Source organism: Betta splendens, chromosome 1 (genome assembly GCF_900634795.4).
Source record: "Betta splendens chromosome 1, fBetSpl5.4, whole genome shotgun sequence".
In the NCBI taxonomy this organism is placed as follows: domain Eukaryota; kingdom Metazoa; phylum Chordata; class Actinopteri; order Anabantiformes; family Osphronemidae; genus Betta; species Betta splendens.
Genome location: NC_040881.3, coordinates 1,005,061 through 1,027,876, shown reverse-complemented (window position 1 = coordinate 1,027,876; position 22,816 = coordinate 1,005,061). Strand labels below are relative to the sequence as shown.

Below are 22,816 nucleotides of genomic sequence, written 5' to 3'. Positions count from 1 at the left end.
TTTGGTTCACAGAGTCAGTTGCCATAGTAACTGACTCTGGGTTTCCATTACCTCGCTTCTTGAAACGGGTTCTGGTTTTGTTGAAACTCTGAGTTTGTTAACCCCGAAATGAGAAATCAGAAAGCGGGGTAACTTAAACCCGTAAAGCGGGGTACGTTTAAACCCGTTTCAAGAAGCGAGGTAACCGAAACTCAGAGTCAGTTACTATGGCAACTGACTCTGTGAACCAAACCTGGTCAAGAGCAGTTTTAAACGTTGTTTTAACGTTTCATCAACATCACGAAAACAACTGACATTCTTTGAACCTCATTTTAATGTTGAAGCTCGCCTGCTGCTGTGGATGCTTCACTCATCTATTATCCATCAGCTGCAGTTCACTGTATTTACTCACTGTCACACTCTGTCACACACGGTGTCATGTTGCCACCGCCGTCAGGCTCAACAACAAAAAACAACAACACACCAGCCGGGTGATGCCATCTGTTTGTGAGATGAGGAGAGGATGGAGGTTAGTGTTTGCAGTGATGGAGGTGAGATGGACTGAAACTGTTAAATATAAACACAGATGCATCTGTTTGTGAATAGTGATGATGAAAATAAGTGGAACCTAGTTATGCAAAACAGGTCAAAGCGACTGGTAAGAAGTGTATTTTCACCATCACTATTCCAGCAGAGCATCAGACACATGTGTAAATGTGTGAACCCGTATCATTGGATTGACACATTTTCTCCTCCATTTTGAAAAACAGCGAACACTGACTCATTCAAACTGTCCAAATTCCATTGTTTTAGCTTTGGTGACCAATCTCTTCCTAACCATTAGAAACCAGTAAGACCAGTATGAACTCACCATAGCACCTGTTTGACACTCCTCCACAAAAATCTTCAATTTGCTATCGGTCTTTAGGCCTTAAAATGGAACCAGGTTCTTTAGCAGCGTGGATGGAGGAGGTCTAAAGCAGAGACTGAGTATCATCTGTGGCCGTGTCTCATCCTCCGATAGTTTGACTGTATTTTAGTTTACATGTATTTTCTGTAATATTTACAATATTTTAGTTTTTTTGCCACGGTTTAAAAAATAAATGTCATGGATTCAATAAATCAAAGCATTTCTTCATCTGGATCCAATTCTTTGCAATAAAGTTAAATTTGACATGAACTACAAACAACTAATATCAACAGGCTCCAATGACGATCAATGAAGCACTGATTCACACTGAGATCAGTGGTTTGTATTTTTCTGTCCGCTGTGTTGTGACTGATTGGACGTGTTCATGTACTTGGTTGCAGGTTGTATTGTTTGAAGGCAGAATGAGTTTCTGCTGCATATTTCCAGTGTTTTGACTTTAGCAAACAAAGCGTGTCATTATGACAATGGAGCCGCTGTTTAGGCCGGAGCGTAGACAATGTGGAGGTTCATTGCATCAATAAAAACGGTAAATCCTAGCGCAGCGACGACCAGATGCCGATGATTGACTTGAGAAGAATAAATCACAGACAGCAGCTGCACACGACCACGAAGAGCAATGACACGCAAATGAAACAAACATGGTTTACAACAAGCACATTTATTGTTCATCAAATCAGAAGTTCTAAAGATTTGCAACAATCTAATTCACATGTCAGTTTAATTTTGATGTATCTGAATATAAAGGTATAAAAGCAGCCACAGACTGAAGGTAACAGGAGACCAGCACAGGGCGGACAAAATAATGGGAACAGACCAGTTTGATGACGCTTTTCATTCCTGCTGTAGCTGCAGCATCTGCTTGAACTGAAATGATTGATGTTAATATTTATATGAACAGAAAAGGTGTTGTGTTGAGAAATATGAGTGTTTTCAAGGGTAACTATAATATTTTAATTTTGATGTGTCTCTGCACTAAAATTAATTCACACAAGGCAACATATAAAAAGTGAAAGAGATTTTTGTTGTTCTCTGTTGCTCTTCACACTCGCTCCAGTAAATCCAAGCATCTGACGGTTTTCTGCGCTGCTCCGTGTTCAAAGTGGACTGTTGCTCATTTTGTCACATCCGTGTCCGAAGCGAAGGCAGAGGTGAAGTTCAGTGATCTGCTTCGACAGGAGCTGTGAGCTGAGCTTCCTCCTCGTCCACGTCCAGACGAAAGCCTGCTGCGGTTCTAGAAGGACTTCCATCGTATGGCGGACAGGATGGTGTGGATGAAGTAGAGGAGCGTCGTCACGAAGGAGAAGACCTGCGGCAGCAAAGAGGAAGAAGCACCGGCACCGCGTGAGCGACGCTGACGGACTCACAGCCGACAGAGCAGAGACCAGCCTTTTCCTGCAGCCGACAGCTCTGGACTCACCACAGCAGCGATGTCCAGCTGGTAGAACAGGAAGAGGACTGAGCCGCCCCTGCTCAGACTCAGAGTGACGAAGGCCAGAGAGGTGGAGGCGCTGAGGTAGAAGACGGTGGCGATGAAGTGGTAAATGAAGTCCTGAGACGAAGAAACACAAACACAATGAACCCTGAAAAAGTCAAAAGCTCAAACCAAAGATGTTGAAGGACAGAATCAAAGAAAAGCCTGAAGCTGGAGTGTGAGTGTGTCAGCGTGGGCTCTTTGACCACCTGCTGTGACTCAGGGACTCACGCTGAGGCCTCTCCTCCACCACCCGGCGCTGAAACAGCTCCACTCACCGCTGCTGCCCAGCTCGCCTTGTTGTTATGGCTCCCGCAGGCGAACACCACCATCCAGATGAAGGTCATGATGAAGCAGAAGACGGACACGGCCATGACCCAACCCTGAGGGTTGGGCGGAGCCACGTACGTGGACGCCACCAGGATCCACACCAGCCCACCGAAGATCTGCAGGAACAGGAAGCGGCGCATGGAGCATCACTCACACATCACTCAGCACCAGCGCTGGCGCTCTGTTTAACTCCTTAATGATTCATTGGTGTCTGAGGTGTCAGCACATCTTCGCACGCTACTGACGAGCAAGAGTTTGCATTATAAATGGAGCCCCACCCTCCTCCACCTGCTCTGTCACGTCATGGATGTGATCACATGAACACTGCTCCTCCGTCCAGGTCAGTCTGTCTGACCTCTGGCCTTCACTATTTAACTACATCATAATATTGCTACGAGGCTTCAGTGACTCAGATCTGAGGATTTGGTCCTTGTTTGGGACACTTTGCATAGTCAAGCAGGATTAAAGAATGCTGTTTCCTGCAGCGTCCAACTGAGCTGGGCAAAACATTTGATCCTGTTTTGTAAAGATTAGAATCATACATACAAACGGTTTAACCTCAGGCAGACGACACATGTGCAGGAAGGTTTTCACCTCTATATGTAACACATACATATGTATAATGTTCTAGAACTGTTCTGTTTGTCCATGGACCGAGCGAGTTGTGTGTGAGCTGTGAGGATCCATCACCACTGAGCAGCTTTACAACCAAACGTGCACATTCACTAAACCTCTGCAAGTTTAGCAAATGTAAACGAACATTATCTGCAAGTCATTGCTGTTTACATCGAGACAAGAGATATGTGAGGGATTCACACTCATCAGATCAGTTTCAGCAAAGAAAAGACAGAATCTGACTCTGGTTTCTCCACTGAGGTGAAAATGTCCTCTGCATCATGAAGAATATTTTGAACAGCTTTCTGGGTTTTGATTTTGTTTTTCACAATGGAAACACATTTCAGACTAAAATAAACTTGTTTGCCAAATAAAAAGTGGATCAGCTCTGATTTAGCTGTGTAAAAGCTGCTTCTTACCAGCTCTGGCAGGTAGAAGATGTCGGGGATGGTGGTGCATATTCCACACCCGCTTGGGAGATGTCCCATGGTGGCAGTGTTGGAAGTCATCCTGCTGCTGCTGCTGCTCAGACTGAAGCGGAGTCAGAGCGGCTGCCGTTTAAACCTGAGGCAGTCGACCGGACAAACCTGTATCACCGCCGGGCGGAGACACGCCCCGGAGCGGCCGAAAGGGTTCGCTGAGTCGACTGAACGGAACCGGAGAGAGACTGAGGGTCAGAGAGAGACGGACCTACTGTGTTAATGTTTGACCCACTATCACCATGACAACCAGCGCCTCACCTCCATCAGCAGCAGCAGCATCAACAACAACACAGGGCAAATGTGACAACAGTAAAAATACCAACAACAGCAGCTTCAGAATGAGGGCGGCCACTTTGTGTTCATTAGGCTGGAATCGATCAATCAGTATGAATAAAACTTTTGTTCAAAAACCTGAAAGTGAAAACATGGAAATGAGCACAGACAAGTGCTGAATCCAGTTACTGGTGGAGTCAGAGTCAAATCATGAATACACTGTACACACTGTACAGGAATGTTTTCAGCTAATTCTATGGGCAATTAATCCAAAGAGCCCGACCCATTTCTGTTGAAAGGATATGAACCATGAGCATCACATCTGTGAAGAAAGGAGTTTGTAACACTGTCTGCTCCTGTTGTCTTGTCTCCTGCTCTCGAAGGAAAGCAGCATTTTGTGATTAAAACACAACTGAGGAAACTGAGGAGCTTCATGTGAAGCAGAGCAGATTATGTGTCTATGAACCTACTGACGGCACCAAGTCAAAGACATGAACCACTTCTTCTCTCCCACGTTGGATACATGAAGGTTATGAATCAAAGTCAGACGTCATGAACAAACAGGAGTTTGTGAAGACTTAAGGGTCCGTCCTCAGAGGAACCGGTACAGAATTTAGGAATTCAACAAGGCTCTTGATGATTTGTTTTTTTTTTTTGAACACCCAGAAACCGAGTGTCTTAGTTTTCCCCGCTCCTCCCTCGTGAACAGACTGAACATTCCTGTTCCTGGCATTGTGTGGCAGGTTGGGCAGGGAAAGCTGGAGACAACACAAGCCAACAGGCTCTGAGAACCAGATTTGGGAACACCCAGTTTGTGTGGTGGGGGTCAAAGGTCACTGTGAGCTCGTGTATTGAGGGCCGTGCACAGGGACTGAGGATAAACTGATCAGAGGTATTTTGTACAAACAGAATCTGAAGTTTAGTTTTTAATCAGCAAAAATATTCTCAAGCGATGTTTCTCCAGAATCAGTCAAATTCCTCCACACAAAGATTATATAATAATAAGTACGTTGCATCACCCTCGTTGTGGAAGAGCCCGAGACGCTGGGAGAGTAAAATCCAATCAGTTAGTTAGTCTGATTGGATTGATTTGGTGGTTTATTTGTTGGGTTTGTCACAAACCTGGAACGGGACCTGTTTCCACCTGGACACTGAAGAACCACACTAACAAGACAACAACCAGCCGTAGAACCAAAAACATTGATTGGTCGTGACTGAAAATGGGCGAACCTGAACGGCAGCAGCTCCTGTCTGTAAAGTAGCATCTTGTCCACCTGCATTTCTCAGGTGGAAAGCAAACAGCAGCAGCGTCTCCTCAAACAGGTCTGTGTGATGTAAATGTCTCTACGTCACGTATTTCTATGAAGACGTGCTGAGCAGGGAGTGGCACCAGCTCGGTTCCCTTTGGTACAAATCAGGCTCAGCAGCATCAGAGTCATCACATTCTGTAGGAACCCAATCCAAGTGGATGTCATGTCTGTGGCAGATGTAATAGATAAGATAAGAAAAGATAAAGAATTTGACCTTTTACACTAGACTCGAATGGAGCCTGATGATTCCGAAGGGCCAAGTTAAGTCAAGTGGTCAAGTCATGGATAAATCCCATTAAAAGTCTGATTTGCCTACGACCTTCGGACGGAAGCTGACTAACGAGCATCGTTACACAAGTTATTGTGATTAGTCAAATGATCTGACATGACTCTGCAAGTCCTGGTCAGATTTTATGCATCTGTGAACACGTCTCTGGCTCAGGAGGTTCCGTGGTCTCCATGACGACCTGATGGTCCACTCAAAGATGAACTGTGGTCTTCTGGTTTTCCCTGGAGCTTCTACAAACTAAAGGCGTTGAGCGCGTCTGAGTTGTTCTGATGATGCATGAGGACAATGCAGCTCAACTGGTTTCCTCTCTTCTCCAACACCGCAGATCATATCATTTGCCACAGGCAAGAACGTTCATTACCCTTGAAATGAAAACATTGCCTGGGATGTTTTCTCATGTAGCTGCATTTCTTGTTGCTTGTAACTGGTGTGTAAAATAAACCTGAGCGTGGCTAGTGTTTCTCAGACACACCTGAACGAGCAGCACTGTGTCGTACAGGGAGCGGCCTGTGGACCCGATCCGACCTGTCACCTCTCAGGTGTGGTGCATTCACGGGACACCTCAACATGTGGGCTTAGTTCTGTTCTATTTGATCCTTTGTCTTTCATGTGATAGTAGTTTTTAGATTCTCACCTGTTCTACAGAACCACACAATCCCCTCCACCAGCAATTGACCTCAGTCTTTTAAAGATAATTATCCTGTTTCCAACAGCTTCTCTTCGTCCTAGAGGCCGACTGGATCACAATGCTCACTGTTCTACAGAGTTGGACTCTGGGTTTGGTTGAGTCACTCCAGTGCTGTGAAGAGCAGCGTTGATCCTTCCTTCAACCCCTCAGTGTGATGCTGCCACCAAGTCCTTCTGCTCTGATCCGTGTTCAGGCATGGATTCAGCTGAACCATTTGTTTGTGTCACTGCCGCTCTGTAGTGTCCTCAGTGGAATGTGAAATATGTCAGACATGAGAAGTGTGATTATTAACACTGGGACAAGTCTGAAAAGTGCATGAATGTAAACAAAACAGTGAGGTCAGAGTGGGATGTGTGTTCGTCCGGCCAACCACCACCAGGCAGGTGCCAGCTGCAGCCAGCTTTGCTGAAAGAGCATCTGTGGTTAGAAGAAGCATCAGGCCAGATGTTGGTGACATTTCTGGTAAATGATCTGACGAGCGTTTCGTGCTTGTTGGTGTCGGTAACTGACGTCACCAAATGCAAACACAAACATGTGACGTGAGCAGTCGCTCCTTTTCAGACAGATGCTGAGATGATAAGTCTGATCCCAGCGTTACCGCCACCAAACGCACTGAGGCAAGCTGATGTTGAGCATCTCTGGGAGCTAAATGTACAATGAATGTTCATCAGCAGCTTATGAACCAACACTCACCGCATTTAATGAATGAAACCAGGCCACAAGATGCAAACCATGAAGAATCCATCACACACATACAGTATGTGGTGAGTTAGCAGAAGGTCAAGAGCTTTGATGGCAGGCAGATGGTTGTCTTGCTGTTTCACACTGACTGTGAAAATGAAAAAATAAAACTAGAAACTAAGTATTTAAATTCTCATACGTGTCCCTAACTTCATAAGCAAAATGTTCTGCTCACTTGTCAGTGAGTGGACGCAGTGTGTTTACCTGCTGCACACGTAGGACTCCTCTAAACTTGGTCTATGATTTGGTTTCAGGGTGTCCAGACGATTCCTGAACGGAATGTGAAACATCTCAACCTCTATTGTTGTCACTGAAACGCTGCACGTTGGACAAACTCACACAACAAAAGTCTAACCTTATCATAATATTTTCTGTCTCAATGTAAAGCGTCAGCATGATGCAAGTAAGAAAACTGAAGTATTAAATGTGAAAAAACAGATCCACAAATAATAAGCACATGAGTAAGAAACATAGAGTTACGTTTTTGATTTTAAGGTTTTTTGTCTAGTAAACTGTTTCCATGAAAGCAAATGTTCAAAGTTTATATAATATCTTAGTGTGTTGATTCATTAAGGAATTAGGATGTAACAGGAACCTCCTCTACACCTGTAGGCTCACATCAAGCAGCCAGTGGAGTCCGGTGGAACTGAGTCACCGTTCGCCCAAGTAGCTTCTTTATTGTGAGGAAAGTTAATTCCAGAGCCATTAGCTGGACATAGAAAGGTTGTGAACAGGAGAGCAGGGATCTACCATCAGACCTTCATACTTGTTCAGTCTTCTGTGTTCTCCTGATTTCATCTATGTCAGGGTCAGTGACTGAAAGGCAGGTGAATCCTGATCTGTCCATCACAGGGGCCATGAACACAGATGAGCACTAAAACTCAAATTCGCACTTGTGGATGTGTCTGTTTATTCAGCTTTTACTAATTTAACTGTTTCATCATGTGTTGGTGCTGTGAACTGAGCTTCCAATTCTAACAGCGATCCTCTACAGGTTGTGACGCAGCAGCGCCACCTGCCGGTCTGGAGCAATTATATATGTATTCGTTCCGTGCGCTTCTATTACTGTAGCATTCAAAAAGTGGAGCTCGTGCACTGCAGTAGACAGCGAGCAGCAGAAGTAGAAGAAGAAAAAGATGGAGCAGCAACAGCAGCAGTAGTAGTATTAGTAGAAGAAGAAGAAGAAGAAGAAGAAGAAGAAGAAGAAGAAGAAATATGGAGGAGCAGTAGAAGAAGAAACAGCAGAAGCAGCACTAGAAGAAGAAGAATACGACGAGGACGACGACACAGCAGCAGGAGCCGGAGGACGAGGCGGACATACGCAGCTCTGTGTGAGTCTGTTTCTGCAGGGTTCAGTGTCTGGAACTGTTTCTATTATCTGTCTATTAGCCTGATGCTAACTGTTAGCCGTGTGTTGCGTTGTTTTGGGCAGATCGGACTCCGCCGGCTTAACTTCCCCCGTGTCTCGTCTATCGGGGTCTCTGTGGTGTTTGTGTGTTTTAGCGTTGGTCTTTGTTTTAGCACATTTAGAGATTTAATTTTGATTAACTCAGCAAAGGGAACTTTGGGGCAAGTGTTTCATGGTGCGAGCAGAAACGTGAGTCTTTAATCCTTTTTATTTGAACCCTTTCAGTTCTTGGACAGTAGAATCAGGCTCCGCTTTAATCTCAAGTTTTCACAGGACAAGCAAGGAATGAGTTGCGGTCTGACTCCGTCTTTGTTCTTGTGGCATGAACACAAACTGTTTACAGTTTTTATTATAGTTATTTACACACAATAAATAAACTGCTACTCACTCTATCACTTCGTCACTTTCTGGTTATTCAGGCCAAGTGGGCGAGGTCGTGATTTTGCGCCCGTCTCCTCCGCTCCAGGCGCCTTTACGCACATGTTTCTTCTGAAGGCTCGGAGCGGCGCTTCTCCAGCAGGTGGCGCCCTAGACGACCGCCTATGCCCAGAACCGGCCCTGTGGTTATTGCACATTTATGTTTGTACAGCACTGAGTCATCGTTTTGTGTAACCGGTAGAGTTCAGTTCAGACACAACCTGGGGGAAGAAGCTGACCCTGGTTCTGCTGGTTCTGGTGGCTATGGCTCTGTGACGCCTGCCAGAGGGGAGGAGCTTAAACAGTTTGTGTGTGGGGTCAGCGGTGATGCTGACAGCCCGTTTCCTGAGTCTGGACCGGTACAGATGCTCAATAGAAGGAAGCTCAGTCCCAATGATCTTCTCTGCTGACCGGACCTCCCTCTGCAGTCTGTGTCTGTCCTGCCTGGTGGCTGAACCAGACCACACAGTGATGGAGGTGCAGAGGACAGACTGGACGATGGCCGTGTAGAAGGTGGTCAGCAGCTCCTGGGGCAGGGAAGTTCAACCTCTGCTGGGTCTTTTTGCGGACAGTGTCTATGTGGGGGCCCCACTTCAGGTTCTGGAAGATTGTGGACCCTAGGAACCTGAATGAGTCCACGGTAGACACTGTGTTGTTGTGGATGGTGAGGGGGAGAGGGGGCAGGCGGTTCTTCCTGAAGTCCACTGTCATCTCCACAGTCAGCTGGTTCTGACTGCACCACTGGACCAGCTGCTCCACCTCCTGTCTGTATGCAGACCCATCAACGTCCTGGATGAGCCCAACGACGGTCATGTGGTCTGCGTGCTTCATACTTCAGACGCGTCTCCTGAGGTGCAGTCTTTGGTATAGGGGGATAGAGCAGTGGGGAGAGGACACATCCCTGAGGTGCGCCGGTGCTGATGGTGCCTGATGTGATGCTTCCCAGCCTCACCTGCTGCCTCCTGTTAGTCAGGAGGTAAACGTCTGCTGTTACGATGGATGGTTCTGTGATTTCTGTTTCTGTTTGACGTAGCAGGTGCAGCATCATCAGATCCCTGTGGTTTGTGTCTCCTACAGTCTGACAGCATTTAATTTTTGTTTCTTTTGTGTCCTTCTACAGCACAGACACAAGACAAGGACCAAGCTGACGCTTTCTTGAGCTGTTAGACTACATGTGGTTGATCTGGCTGATCTGGGGCTGTGGATTTTCTCCTGTCGACTGTGTGCTAGGGCGCTAATGTAAAGCCTCCTCAGACATCCTCTATCTGACCCCTTCCAGCTGCCTGTTTTCCCAATGCCTCGATGGAAACCACTCGTCCGTCAGTGTTTGCGATGGTCCAAGCCAGTCAGTCAAGCCTTTGCCTTGTCCATCATCACCTTTTGTGTCGCTCTGCCTCTGTGCTGCCATCGGATCCTTTACTCTTACTACTTTATCAAGTCCATGTACCTTGAATCCATGAGTGAGGAGGCTCTACGAACAAGCCTGGACCAAGGTCAAGAAGCGCTGCACTTCTGGCAGAAACCCACTTCTGAGGCATCCTCCAGGTTCCGAGATGCTGCCCAGCATCCGGAGCTCCTGGTTACTGTGATAACAGCCAGACGGGCTGAGGGAAAGGACTTCCACTATCTGTTGCAGGTGATGCGGCAGCTGCACGGCATTCTGGGAGACTGTGGGGAGCAGCGCTGTGCAGAGGTGCTGGTCTGTGACGTGGAAAGTGGTCCTGTGGAAAACAAGGATGCCAAGCTGCTGGAGCCGCACTTCAGGGTGATCCGCCGCCCCCCTCAGGAGCAGCAGAGGAGCTGGGAAGTCAACATGTTTGAGAAGGAAAAGCGAGATTACGTCTTTTGCCTCCGCAAGGGATGGGAGCTGGTGAAGCCAAGAAACACGGTTGTCCTGGAGGATGATGCTTTGCCACAGCACGATTTCTTCACAGTTGTAAAAGACTTGCTGTCGCGCAGGTTTGCCCTCCAGACTCTTTACATCAAGCTGTATCACCCTGAAAGGCTGCAACGCTATTGGAACCCAGAGCCCTACAGAATCCTGGAGTGGGTGGGACTCGGCCTGGTGGGAGCGACGGTGCTCCTCCTGATCCTTCCCTTCTGCAACCCCTGCTCCTTGTCCTTCACGTTTTCATGCGGCCACGTCATCTTCTTCACCATCTACTTCATGGCGGCTGCCGAGCTGGTGGGGCGCCACTACCTCCTGGAGGCGCGGAGGCTGTCCCCGCAGCTCTACGCAGTATCACCTGCCACCGAGTGCTGCACCCCGGCCATGCTCTTCCCTGGCAACGCCTCGCTCAGGGTGGCAGAGTATCTGGACGGCTCGTTCTGTGTCAAAGGGAACGCCAAAGACATGGTTCTGTATAAGGTAGCCAGGACGGTCCCTGGGGAAAGGTCTCATAGCGTGGAGCCCAACCTTGTCACCCACATTGGTGCGTACTCCTCTGTCAGGACCAACCCAGCTCGACCCAAACTCCTCTGACAGGAGGCGTGGAGAGGATTGAATCTGGTTCCTCCTGCCATGATCAGACGTTTAAAGATGTCACTCAGCAAACATTGGTTTGAAGGTGAAAAGTTGTTGGGTCTGAGTTCAGTTTAAATATTACCATAGTAAAGTTGAGTAATATTTTATAGACTCCAGCCTATAAAAGCTAAATGACACGACTGCGTCCAAAGTTAGTGGAACCCAAAAGAGACATTAAAAGATGTCATGTTTAAAACAAATGCAACCTGATTCTGATCTGTGTTACCTGGAACTCACCAAATCCCTGAGCTGTGTTTATGCTTCAGGATCATCATGCTGGATTTCATGTTTCTATGCTGCTGTAATGTTGTAGTTCTACTGCCTTGGCTCGTGAAACCATCAAAACAATCAGATGCTGTTTAAATCCTTCACATTGCACTTTTAGGACGTGTGTGACATGAGACTGAAGAACTTGATCAAAGGCTTCATCCACAGTTTAAACACCCAGAGGCTGCAGCATCCTGTTATGATCTCAGAAATGTCCAGTAACTGGTCAGACTTTGAACGTGTGACCTGTTATTTATTGGCACTGGAGCTTTGTATTTCTTCAGTGGTTGAATATGAGGTTTGGACCAATGTTCTTCAATGACTTTCTAAAACAATATTATTCTGTTTGAGGAAACAACTACTACAGCATAGGTTACTGTATCAGTGACTTGATTAGACATATGGAGACACAGCAAGTGATAATATCTGCCTTTAAACCAACAGTCTGACGCTTCAGAATGAATCTGAACGTTATTTAATCTCTACTATTAAAGGAGATGTAAGAATAGTCAGCAAACCTTGGAAGCTTCTGCTTTGAACAAGAGTGAAACACACAGACTCCTGCCACCTGCTTGCTCCTGCAAGCTCCTCCAGGGGCCACTCCTCTACGTTCTGTCTGACTCACCTAGTTTAATGAGGCTCTTTGTGTGGTGGTTTGCTGTTGAGTGCTACACTTGCTCTTGACATAAAACGCTGCAGATGAATAACTGGAATGTGAGACTGTTGGTAATCAAACTAGCAGGTCACTGACTGCTCTTTGTATCCCTGAATGTGCCTTTTAGTCTTTATTATATGTAGTTATCTAGTAAGAATGACAGGAAGTAGCTGCCAAAGTAAAACTAACACGTGCATGAAGTTTTCCAATCTGCCAACATTAGATCAGCTGTAAAATTTCTTTGATTAAAACACAGTTTTGTTTGACAACTTATTTAAGTTAATCTTTAAGATAACATCGGATCAAAGTGTTGTTATAGCGTATACTGCTTCCTGTTGTTCTGCTGATTTAGCGTTTTTTTTTTGGTCAGAATTAACAAGGTGTATGCTGTTTATTACTTGCTTCAATGTTGCACTTTATAAAAGGAATCCTTAAATAAAATATATCAGGTGAAAGTTTAATCAAGTTCAGTAAAAAATTAAAATCACAAAATACAAATTAAAATGGTTTATCTATAATATTTTCCCTAACTCTAAGTATACACACTTGCCTTTAAGTTTGTTTTCTTATGTTTATCTATTGACTAATTTGCAAAATTCAATGAAATGTGAATTATTTATTTGTAGGGTCTTCCTATAACAATATATTGATTTTACTTCATCCTCTGTTGTCGAGTGTTGTTATTGGTTATGTTTAATTCAGCAGATAAATGCATCTATAGGTTTGTCACTTCATAAAGCTACAGTTTTCGACAGCAGGGTGACCAGCAGGGGGCAGCACCACCGGAAGCCGCACATTCATCTAAGCCACAGTTTGAACAGTAAGTTTGGACTATTAAAATGCCTGCACATAAAAATACATTAGACGCAGCACAGCATCATTTGGACCAGCAGGTGGAGGCAACTGTTATTTACCAACGTGTATGTGGGCCTCGAGAAGGAGTTGAGTTTTCCAGTCAGTGTTTTGGTTCTTGAACGACTCTTTCCTTTCCGTTATTCTACTGCTGAGTCACATGACGCCTTGACTGTCACGTTATGGGTCTGAGATGAGAGTTCGGAAAATCTCGTTAATAAATAGTCAAAAGAGAAAAACGTAGACGTAAAATTAAAAGTACAAACACAAAAAAAATAACACCACAAAGCACAATTTAAATAATCCGAAATGTTTATTATTTTTTTCATTCACGAGAGTAATAGATTTACGTTGAACAAAAGAAGTGAATTCAAAACTGAAAACTATTATTAGCCGCAGTTTCTGTTCTGTTCTGTTCTGGGAGATTCTATTTTTATGAACCAACTCGCACATCGCCGACCACGTCACGCTCTACCCAACCTATATTTTCACCGGTCCGTGAAGGCAACACGCGCCCAGGTTTATTAGAGTAGGACAAACAGCTGTTCGGACCAGTTGATCCAGACCCAGCCAGCGATGGAGTGTGTCCCGTCCCAGTAGCACGTAGCTGGAAGGACGCGTCTGAAGTGGACCCTCGGTGATGGACGTGGTGACGATCACAGCGAAACGTGCGTTTTGAAGGCGCTTCTGGGTCTTTGCCGTCCTCGCAGACAGAACTCCCTCTCGGACTCGAACTCTCTGCGCCGCGTCCACCCTTGCGAAGAGTCCAGCCTGAAGTTTCAAACCATGTCGGAACCGGAGCAGAGCGAGAACATTCCCGAAGATCCCGCAGGAAAAGCCAAAGAATGTCCGAACGGAGCGAGTTGTGCTCGGAGCAAAGAGGTGAGAGCGGCGCGTTGTGACGGACGAGGCTCCGTCTCCCGTGACGGCAGCAAAGGCCGGACTCCGGTCCGCGGGGCCCATAAAGGTCAACCGGTGATGGAGACGAGGCTCCCGCAGCTTCTCTGCAGAGTTCCCAGTGTTTCCGCCGATGCGGTGAATGATTGAGCTGCGTTCACGCACGGTTGCACCGAGCTGGAAACGCTGCAGCGTTCATTAACCTGCATGAAGCACCGACGTTCGCTTTGCTGTGACTCACGATCAAACGAGCCAGAAACGATGAAGTGCACTTAATCTAGTCTTTTTCACGCCAACGCTTCCGTAAAACGTGCAGTAATTTATGGAACACAATCTCTTTCTGCACAAGAAACAAACCTGCAAACGCTGTGGACCTGTAAATGCTTTACTTCCTGTCCTGCTGTTGTGACATAATTAATTCCGTCTTTCTCCATGTTTTCCTCCAGTCAGTTTTAATGATAACGAATCGTGACCGAGTCCCTTTTGCACGTTTGACAAATGGACTTCTAACCCTTTGTGACTTCTTTGGTACCGAATGCTGAGCGCGGGTGCACAACCTGTTCCCTCCGTGTCCAGGACCTGGAGCTGGCCGTCGCCTACGTGTCGGACGCTCTGTACAACAGGAACATCTACTTCGACACGTCGCCGCGGGCCGTGAGGTGAGGCCCGTGCGGGTGCGAAGGTCCGGTTGCAGCCGCCGGCCGGCGTCACGCTGCGCTCCTGTGTTTCAGGCTGTATCTGCTCTACAACCACTGGCTTCCTCGGGTGCTGGTCTACGTCTTCATCCTGGTGGACCTGTCGCTGGCCGCGTTCGAGGAGCCGGCCGTGCTGCTCTGGCCCCTGTGGGTGAGTGGGCCCCGGGCCCCGGCCCCGGCGCCGGCGGTGCCGTCCTGAGCGCGCTGTGACCTGCGCTGTTTTCCAGGCCACGATGCTGCTGGAGCTGCTCTGTCTGCTGGCCTTCACGCTCCGACTGGCTCACTACGCCAAGGTCATCCCTCGAGACAAGTTCTGGAAGGACCCCAAGAACATCTGCATCATGGTCACCCTCCTGGTGAGACCCGACCCAAACCCAGTAGCTCCCGATGGCAGCGACCTCCTGACGTTTACTTTGTCACTACGTTGCTGACGTTCTTCGGACCCTGTTGTCTGTGATTTGATGGTGAACCGTCCTGTGTCCGACGTCGCACGCCGGGTTCCTTCTGGTTTTATGAGTCCAGCATCAGCCGGCGTGTGTGGAGCTGCTTGTTGTGTACTGGTCAGAACGTCTGCTAAGGCGGCACCAAGGGTTCTGAGCGTCGGTGCCGTCACAGGAGTCGCACGCTTTCGGGCCGAGCCTGGTCAGGGATCCGTCTGTGTCTGTGATCGTGAGGTCAAAATGACTCTGTTGTTGTTGTTGTTGGACTGGAAGCGAGCGGATCCACCAGCAGAAGTGCAGCTCTGCTACGGAGGCTCTGGACCCGGGGAGGGTGGAGGCGTGGACGTGCTGAGCCCACTTCCTGCCTGTGATGAGCCCAGGCAGAAATGTGCTGAGCCTGTTGTTGTGAAACGACCTTTGGTGGAAGACGCTGCCTCGTCAGCGCTTTTCCTGCAGGAAGTCTTTGGACGGTGCGTAGCGTCACGTGCAGCTCCTCGCTGAGCGCCGTCCACTTCCTGATGTCTCGCATGTAACAAAGTGACAGCAGAGAGCTGTTGTGGCCCCGTGTGATTAATGTGATGCTGCAGATCTGTTCATGCGTTCACGTGTTCTCGTGTTCACACATTCATGCGTTCATGCGTTCACGTGTTCATGTGTTCATGCATTCACACGTTCACACATTAATGTATTTATGCATTTGTGTGTTCACACGTTAATGCGTTCACGTATTAATGCGTTCACACATTCATCTGTCCACGCATTAATCTGTTCACGCATTCATTTGTTCACACGTCCATGTGTTCACCCGTTCATGCATTCATGTGTTCATGCATTGGTGTGTTCACACGTTAATGCGTTCATGTGTTCACATGTTCATGGGTTCACGTATTAATCCGTTCACACATTCATCTATTCACACATTCATCTGTTCACGCTTCCATGTGTTCACGCATTCATGCATTCATGTGTTCACATGTTCATGCATTCATGTGTTCACGCGTCCATGCATTCATGTGTTCATGCCTTCACACCTCTCTCCTCTGTTGAAGCTCACTCTGATGGACATGATCATCTACGGAGCCTTAGTGGTGAGCGGCTGCTCCGCCGTGCGCTGGTCCAGGGTCCTGCGTCCGCTGCTGCTGGTCAACGTCACCGAGGGCCGACAGGTGCCTCCAGTTTTTGGCCGCAGGTCGACCGATTGGACGGCGATGGGCTTTAAAAGCAGGCGTGTGTGTGTGCTCGTGCTGTGTGTGTGTGTGCGTGTGTATGCGTGCTGTGTGTGTGTGTGTGCTCGTGCTGTGTGTGTGTGTGCGTGTGTATGCGTGCTGTGTGTGTGTGTGTGCGTGCTGTGTGTGTGTGCGTGTGTGTGTGCGTGCTGTGTGTGTGTGCGTGCTGTGTGTGTGTGCGTGCTGTGTGTGTGTGCGTGCGTGCCTGTGCCTGTGTGTGTGTGTGCCTGTGTGTGCTGTGTGTGTGTGTGCGTGCGTGCGTGCTGTGCGTGCGTGCGTGCTGTGCCTGTGTGTGTGTGTGCGTGCTGTGCGTGCGTGCCTGTGTGTGTGTGTGTGCCTGTGTGTGCTGTGTGCGTGCGTGCTGTGTGTGTGTGCGTGCGTGCGTGCTGTGCGTGCGTGCGTGCTGTGCCTGTGTGTGTGTGTGCGTGCTGTGCGTGCGTGCCTGTGTGTGTGTGTGTGCCTGTGCTGTGTGTGCGTGCCTGTGTGTGCCTGTGTGTGCTGTGTGCGTGCTGTGCGTGCTGTGCGTGTGTGTGCTGTGTGTGTGTGCGTGCTGTGCGTGTGTGCGTGCGTGCTGTGTGTGTGTGTGTGTGTGTGTGTGCGTGCTGTGTGTGTGTGTGTGTGTGTGTGCTGTGTGTGTGTGTGTGTGTGCGTGCTGTGTGTGTGTGTGTGTGCGTGCGTGCGTGCGTGTGCCTGTGCCTGTGTGTGCGTGTGCCTGTACGTGTGTGTGTGTTCAGCTCCGCAGAGCCTTCAGGAGCATCAGGAACGCGCTGCCAGAGATCTGCTACGTCTTCCTGCTCTTCATGTTCAGCGTCCTCATGTTCGCGCTCATGGCTCTGAAGCTGCTGGGGAAGCGGTGAGAGCCGCTCGCGTCCGCCCGCGTCGCAGGCGCGGCCGTACTTGACCTTTGACCCGAGTGTGTTTGTGTTTGGTCGCAGCGGGCTGAAGACGGTGGACGGGGCTCCGTACTTCACCAACTACCTGGAGATCGTGCTGGATCTCTACGTTCTGGTCACCACAGCCAACAGCCCCGACATCATGTGAGAGCCAGTGCTGTGGGAACGCGTCGCGTCCCCGGACGTTTGTGTTGAGTCCGTTCGTCTCGCTTGCTGCCGGACGCATCTCCGTGTTGGTGCGATGGAGGCGGCGTCTGCAGCCGTGGCCGCCGCTGGTTCTGTGACTGTGAGCGTGCGTGGACCTGTATCAGGCCGCTGCTTCGTAGCTGCGTCACGTGTTCTGCAGCGCCTCCTGACCCCAAGGAGGACGTTTGTTGTGCGAGCGTGTTCGTCAGCCTGGCTGTTTGTGTGCGTTGCTGGAGCCCATGCTTTGTCGTTGGCAGGATGCCGGCCTACAACTCTGAGGTCGTCTTCACCCTCTTCTTCATTCTCTACATCTTCATCAACACCTACATCTTCATGTCTGCCTTCCTGGCCGTCGTCTTCAACAACTACAAAAAGTACCTGAAGGTAAATGCCGCCAATATTAACGCCTGAACCCTGCGCTGCAGACTGGATCTCGTCTGTCCCACAGGAGGAGGTCCGGCAGCTGGTGAGGGCCAAACGGCACAAGATGGTGCGAGCGTTCGCCATCCTGCAGGAGCGGCGGGAGGCGGAGGCGGAGCCGGTGGTGAGCCGGGCCCACTGGAGGCAGCTGGTCCGACTGGTGCAGCCCGGCATCAGCACCGCCCACAGGGAGCTGCTGTGGAGCGTGTGCGACCTCCAGAACCGGGGCTGCATCGGTGAGTGGCTCGGTTCCTACAGGGTCGGCTTCAGGGTTGTCGGTGCCGTTCCCGGCCTGCCTGCGGTCCACGAGGCCGCGCCGCTGATAAGCACCTTGCAGCTCCGGCCGTCCGCCCGCATCCTGCCGAGTCACCGCGGCCACAATCAGGAGGAAGTTCAGCTGCTTCGTCATTGAGTTCCGCTCAACGCGGAGACCCGACGCAACTGACCAAAAACGTGATTTTGCACAAAGCCAAAAAGGCTTCGTGTGAAAAGACGAGTGGAGGCAAAAGGAGCGCGTTAAGCGTCCGTGAAGGGGCTCGGCCGCCGCGCGGTCTCAGCTCATGGTCCCAATGATCTGTGCAACAGAGGACGTTTGTGAACGTGCGTTTGCTCGACAGGGAAGCTGGCGTTCGTGCAGCTGGCCGACCTTCTCAACATCGAGGTCATCACGCTCAAGTCCAGGCCGCATCCTCTTCAGAACTGGTTTCCAACCCTGTACCTGTCGGCTCCCAGTCGACTGCTCTGCCGCATGGTCCAGCACCGGTGAGACCAGTGGACAGCAGCTACATGAGAGCATCAGAACCAGACGCCCCACTGAGACTCTGTGTGTGTGTGTGTGTGTGTGTGTGTGTGTGTGTGTGTGTGTGTGTGTGTGTGTGTGTGTGTGTGTGTGTGTGTGTGTGTGTGTGTGTGTGTGTGTGTGTGTGTGTGTGTGTTTTGGGTTAGGGCCTTCGTCATAGTTTACGACCTGATCATCCTGGTCAACGCCGTGATCATCGGTCTGGACGAAGAGAACCCGATCATCTCTAACTGTGAATGGTTGTTCCTGACCCTCTACCTGCTGGAGATCGTGTTGAAGCTCTACGTCTTTGAACCCAGGAGCTTCTTCTCCAAGCACAGCTTCTGGAACTGGTGAGGACGAGCGACCACGAGCACCTTCTCCACCCCAGGTCACAGTAGGGGGCGCTGTCCATCGTCAGGTTCTGGGCTCAGTTAATTATGGAACATCAACAAGAAGCTACTAAACCACATAACACCGTAATGACTGTAATAAACGGGCAGGTAGCAAAGGCTCTGGGGCAGCCAGTGGTGGGGAATGTCTCAGACTCTATGCCTATGGGATGTTTGGTGCCAACGCAAGGTGGTCACCACTCAGATCTAAGGAATCCAAGGTGATCCGTTTTGCTAAATTAAGATGTTTTTTATACTTTTACTGGTTTTACTCATGAGGCAAACTAGTGTGAGCTTCACCACAAGACCCACTGTGTGATGGTCCATTGAACCCTGTGTTTCCCGCTCTCTTTTACTCTGCCTCCTCTGAATATGAGTCATGTGTGAAGCTGATCAACGTTGTCCAGTGTGAGTAGAACTTGTTTAACGCTCATAATCATAAATGTAAATTCAATGAGCTGTGTCACATCCATTTCACACAGCTTATCAACATCCCACATTATAAGTACCAGGTACGTGTTTCGTCTCTTTACATTGCCTGATGCTTCCGACTGGTCGGCCGAACGGCGCTTCAACGCTTGAGGCAGCGTTTTATTTAGAAATGGACTTGTTTGGTTTCAGCAAAAACAAATAGTTCACTTTGTGTCAAATATTTCTGAGAAATGAATCAATCCGTGTTGCTGAGTCAGAGTCCACTCAGGTCCGTGCTGGACAGTCTGGTTGAGCAGCTGTAGCATCGTGGTTCTAACGTGTGTTTGTGCTCGTGAGGACAGAACACTTGAAGCTGCTCAGCGCGTTAGATTGTGCAGGTGTTCCTAATAAAGTGGACACACTGCACCACCTTTCTACAGCTGCTGGCGAGAGACGCGTCAGGTGTGTGTTTGTTTTATGGACGTATTATTAGATCTGGATCCCAGTTGGTGAAAACTGCTCCTTTACATAAAATAGAAACTAAATGGCTTTGATGAAAAGCCGCTTCAGCTCCTGAAGCACTTTCGTCGGCAGCCAACTGGGCTGAATGGCTCTCTGAGGATCCGGCTCTCCTCATACGTCCATAATGTGCCTCTGTCGTCCACCAGTCCGACTGATGGGAACTGTTTGCTTCATTCACAGCTCGCTCTGGTTTTGCTTTTAGCATCATCTCTGTTGAAGAAACGACAAGAATGAAGGTGAAGATTTGTTTTTCCTCTGTTTCCAGGTTTGATACCATCATCGTTGTCTCTGCACTGATTGCAACAATCATCAACTCGGCTCTGAAGTCATGTAAGTGCTGTTAAAACCTGCAGAGGTTCAGCTCTGTCTGACGTTCCCAGTCTTCAGCTGTGTTCCTGAATATTCCTCCCTGCGCTGTGGTAGCGGGCGGATACAACAGCCGGGAAATCCTGGACATCGTCTTCATCCTGCGAGTCCTCAGGCTGATCCGGGTGGTGGACAGCATCCAGAGGTGGAGTAGCGCTGGTCCTGGCAGACAGGCTTCAAACACGGCTGTTTTACGTCGATGTCCTAACTTGTTCCCCGTTAGGTTCCGCACCATCATTAACACCCTGATCAGGATTGGACCGGCCATCCTCACGTTTGGGCAGCTCATCCTCGTAAGTGGCTGCAGTGTCTCGGGACAACGGTGCTGTTCTGATTCAAAATGAGTCGTTGTCATGACAACCAATCCAGTAGTTCCTTAGACCTTCATTGCCACTGGGCCTGAGCGGGTCACTCTCCTCCCCAGGTGGTGTACTACATCTTTGCCATGGTGGGGATGGAGCTGTTCAAAGGGAAGGTGAGGTTTTACGGCGAGGACTCCAGCGACCCAGCGAAGGCCTATTGTGGAAACCCTCTGCTGCAGGGAACTGCCTTCGCACAGTCCAACTACTGCAGGAACAACTTCAACAACGTGGTGTCATCTTTCATCCTGCTGGTGGAACTCACTGTGGTCAACCAGTGGCACGATATCCTTCAAAGGGAAGCCTGGTGCTAAACCTGGGGCAGAAACCTAAAGCCGGCTTTACGCACCAGCTAACTTCATCTAATCAAAGCCCAGTTTGTCCCAATATGCAAGAACATAAAAACGTAAAAGGTTCAGAGCTTGCTTCCTCTTTTGTGGGTTTATCCTTAGAATCCAGCCATGAGTTCTCAGAAACTCACAAATGTCCTACGAAGTTTTAGGCAACATTTTTACGTGGTTTTTATGCAAACTATTCTTACTAACATCCATTTGTACACTCTAGCTCTGCAGCTAGGTTCTCACTACGTCATGTGGGCCAGGGATGGTGCCTTGAGGAACACCACAGATTTGATCCAAGCCATGAATTTGCTTACTTCTATATACCTATTAGCCCAGATTCTTTCAGATCCTTGTCTGTGATTCTTAATGACTCTACTGCTCAGCAGCGGCTTTGCCACCGTCACTCACGCCTCAGCGAGGATCTTCTTTGTTGTTTTCCACATTGCAGTCGTCATCGTCATCATCAAGTAAGACTAATTATTTCAGGTCACTTCAGCCTCATAAGACATAAATCATGACGAATGTTAATAGCTGTAACTAAGCTAGTTAAAAGTGGCTGATAATTTGTAGTTGATGCATAAGGAGTCTTGTTTTATCTAATGTCCGCTCTTCAGCTGACTGTCCTTGCGTTGTCCTCCAGCATCTTCGTGTCGTTTGTTCTCGAGGCCTTCTACGTGGAGTACTCTGTGGAGAAGGGAGACCTGCAGACATCTCTGGAGCGCAAAATTGAGGAACTGGAGCTGGCTGTGGCTCAGTATGTTACCATGATAACCAACTATAATAAACTCATACTTTACATATAATAAGCTATGATTGATTCTCAAAACCGACGGGTGTGGTGTGTGATCATTGTCCTGTTCTTATCAACCAGGGAGAAGCTGGAGGAGAATCTGGTGAACAACATGGAAACCACAGACAATGACCTGGGAAGTGGTCAATCAGCAACAAGAAACAAATCCACCCTCATGTTCAAAATCGCTTCCAAAAGTAAGAAGTTTTCAGGAATGTGGAAAACACGTGACACAGAGGAGCAGTCGTGTATTATCAGTACTCATAAGTGCTGAGCTTTGTAACAGGTTTCACAAACTATTTCCACATAAAACCCTGAGTCACTGAGCTTTGTGCGTTTCCTCACAGGGTATCGCACAGTGGACGCTTTTCTGCAGCGCATGTTTGAAGCCGATCTCGACCCTGAAGACTTTGCAGAAAACGATGAACCTGAAGCTCAGACAAGCGGAAACTTTGCAAACCCGACTTTCAGCTCTGCTTAAACTTTTCTACAAATATGTCGTTTATGAAGGGAACAGGATCTGTCTTTTGGGTAGGGTTTGTACCCTGTATCCTGGTCTAGAGCCTCGTGGTCATAGCTGACATTCATACAGTGGAACGTGGGCTTAGTGTTCAGCTCGTATTCAGTGCTATATTTTTATATTTCTATGTAGAAACAAAAGAAATCAGTATTTTCACATAAAGAATATTCATACCGTGGTCATGTCTGTTTATCTGAACCATGAACACATCACTAAACTTGTGTCAAACATGTTTGTTCGATTTTAAGAATGATTCGTTTCTAAAGATGTGCTTTTAAAGTAGACCCACTACATAGCAGTTTTAACATACTTAATAAATACCTGTAGTATGAAGCAGAATGTACAGTT

General features: G+C 48.3%; 3 protein-coding genes across 7 annotated transcripts; 2 read left to right on the top strand and 1 right to left on the bottom strand.

Moving 5' to 3' along the window:
- Nucleotides 1-1,549: 1,549 nt before the first annotated feature.
- On the bottom strand, nucleotides 1,550-3,907 carry LOC114862569 (myelin and lymphocyte protein-like). Its single transcript, XM_029163027.3, has 4 exons — nucleotides 3,746-3,907; nucleotides 2,660-2,827; nucleotides 2,328-2,459; nucleotides 1,550-2,216 (listed from the first exon to the last, which is right to left on the bottom strand). The coding sequence occupies exons 1-4, from the start codon at nucleotides 3,833-3,835 to the stop codon at nucleotides 2,142-2,144; spliced, it is 465 nt and encodes a 154-aa protein (XP_029018860.1). The 5' UTR covers nucleotides 3,836-3,907; the 3' UTR covers nucleotides 1,550-2,141.
- A 4,366-nt stretch (nucleotides 3,908-8,273) lies between these two features.
- Nucleotides 8,274-13,040, top strand: pgap4 (post-GPI attachment to proteins GalNAc transferase 4). 2 transcript variants are annotated; one of them, XM_029158437.3, is made up of 2 exons: nucleotides 8,274-8,440; nucleotides 10,055-13,040. In XM_029158437.3, the coding sequence occupies exon 2, from the start codon at nucleotides 10,229-10,231 to the stop codon at nucleotides 11,414-11,416; it is 1,188 nt and encodes a 395-aa protein (XP_029014270.1). In that variant the 5' UTR covers nucleotides 8,274-8,440; nucleotides 10,055-10,228; the 3' UTR covers nucleotides 11,417-13,040. The 2 variants fall into 2 exon arrangements, with proteins under 2 accessions (XP_029014270.1, XP_055367066.1); XM_055511091.1 differs by lacking the exon at nucleotides 8,274-8,440 and adding an exon at nucleotides 8,458-9,910.
- A 671-nt stretch (nucleotides 13,041-13,711) lies between these two features.
- On the top strand, nucleotides 13,712-22,646 carry tpcn3 (two pore segment channel 3). Of its 4 annotated transcripts, XM_029171565.3 has the most exons (20): nucleotides 13,712-14,114; nucleotides 14,706-14,788; nucleotides 14,861-14,975; nucleotides 15,052-15,180; nucleotides 16,314-16,430; nucleotides 17,225-17,343; nucleotides 17,426-17,527; nucleotides 17,827-17,953; nucleotides 18,018-18,225; nucleotides 18,607-18,751; nucleotides 18,935-19,120; nucleotides 19,642-19,671; nucleotides 20,358-20,422; nucleotides 20,516-20,603; nucleotides 20,682-20,751; nucleotides 20,883-21,102; nucleotides 21,535-21,625; nucleotides 21,799-21,912; nucleotides 22,030-22,145; nucleotides 22,296-22,646. In XM_029171565.3, the coding sequence occupies exons 1-20, from the start codon at nucleotides 14,019-14,021 to the stop codon at nucleotides 22,427-22,429; spliced, it is 2,355 nt and encodes a 784-aa protein (XP_029027398.1). In that variant the 5' UTR covers nucleotides 13,712-14,018; the 3' UTR covers nucleotides 22,430-22,646. The 4 variants fall into 4 exon arrangements, with proteins under 4 accessions (XP_029027398.1, XP_029027472.1, XP_055367053.1 ...); XM_029171639.3 differs by lacking the exon at nucleotides 19,642-19,671 and having other exon boundaries at nucleotides 13,713-14,114; XM_055511078.1 differs by lacking the exons at nucleotides 13,712-14,114; nucleotides 14,706-14,788; nucleotides 14,861-14,975 and having other exon boundaries at nucleotides 15,161-15,180; nucleotides 16,314-17,343.
- The last annotated feature ends 170 nt before the right edge of the window (nucleotides 22,647-22,816 follow it).

What these genes read in the sequence shown, in the direction of transcription:
- LOC114862569 (XM_029163027.3), bottom strand. Translation starts at nt 3,835, where the DNA reads ATGACTTCCAACACTGCCACCATGGGACATCTCCCAAGCGGGTGTGGA. An exon ending in TCTTCTACCTGCCAGAGCTG is followed by an intron (nt 2,828 to 3,745) that starts GTAAGAAGCAGC and finishes CTGTTCCTGCAG; the next exon opens with ATCTTCGGTGGGCTGGTGTG. An exon ending in AGCTGGACATCGCTGCTGTG is followed by an intron (nt 2,217 to 2,327) that starts GTGAGTCCAGAG and finishes TTGCTGCCGCAG; the next exon opens with GTCTTCTCCTTCGTGACGAC.
- pgap4 (XM_029158437.3), top strand. Translation starts at nt 10,229, where the DNA reads ATGCCTCGATGGAAACCACTCGTCCGTCAGTGTTTGCGATGGTCCAAG.
- tpcn3 (XM_055511078.1), top strand. Translation starts at nt 16,583, where the DNA reads ATGCGTGCTGTGTGTGTGTGTGTGCGTGCTGTGTGTGTGTGCGTGTGT. An exon ending in CTGGAGCTGGCTGTGGCTCA is followed by an intron (nt 21,913 to 22,029) that starts GTATGTTACCAT and finishes CTTATCAACCAG; the next exon opens with GGAGAAGCTGGAGGAGAATC. An exon ending in GTTCAAAATCGCTTCCAAAA is followed by an intron (nt 22,146 to 22,295) that starts GTAAGAAGTTTT and finishes GTTTCCTCACAG; the next exon opens with GGTATCGCACAGTGGACGCT.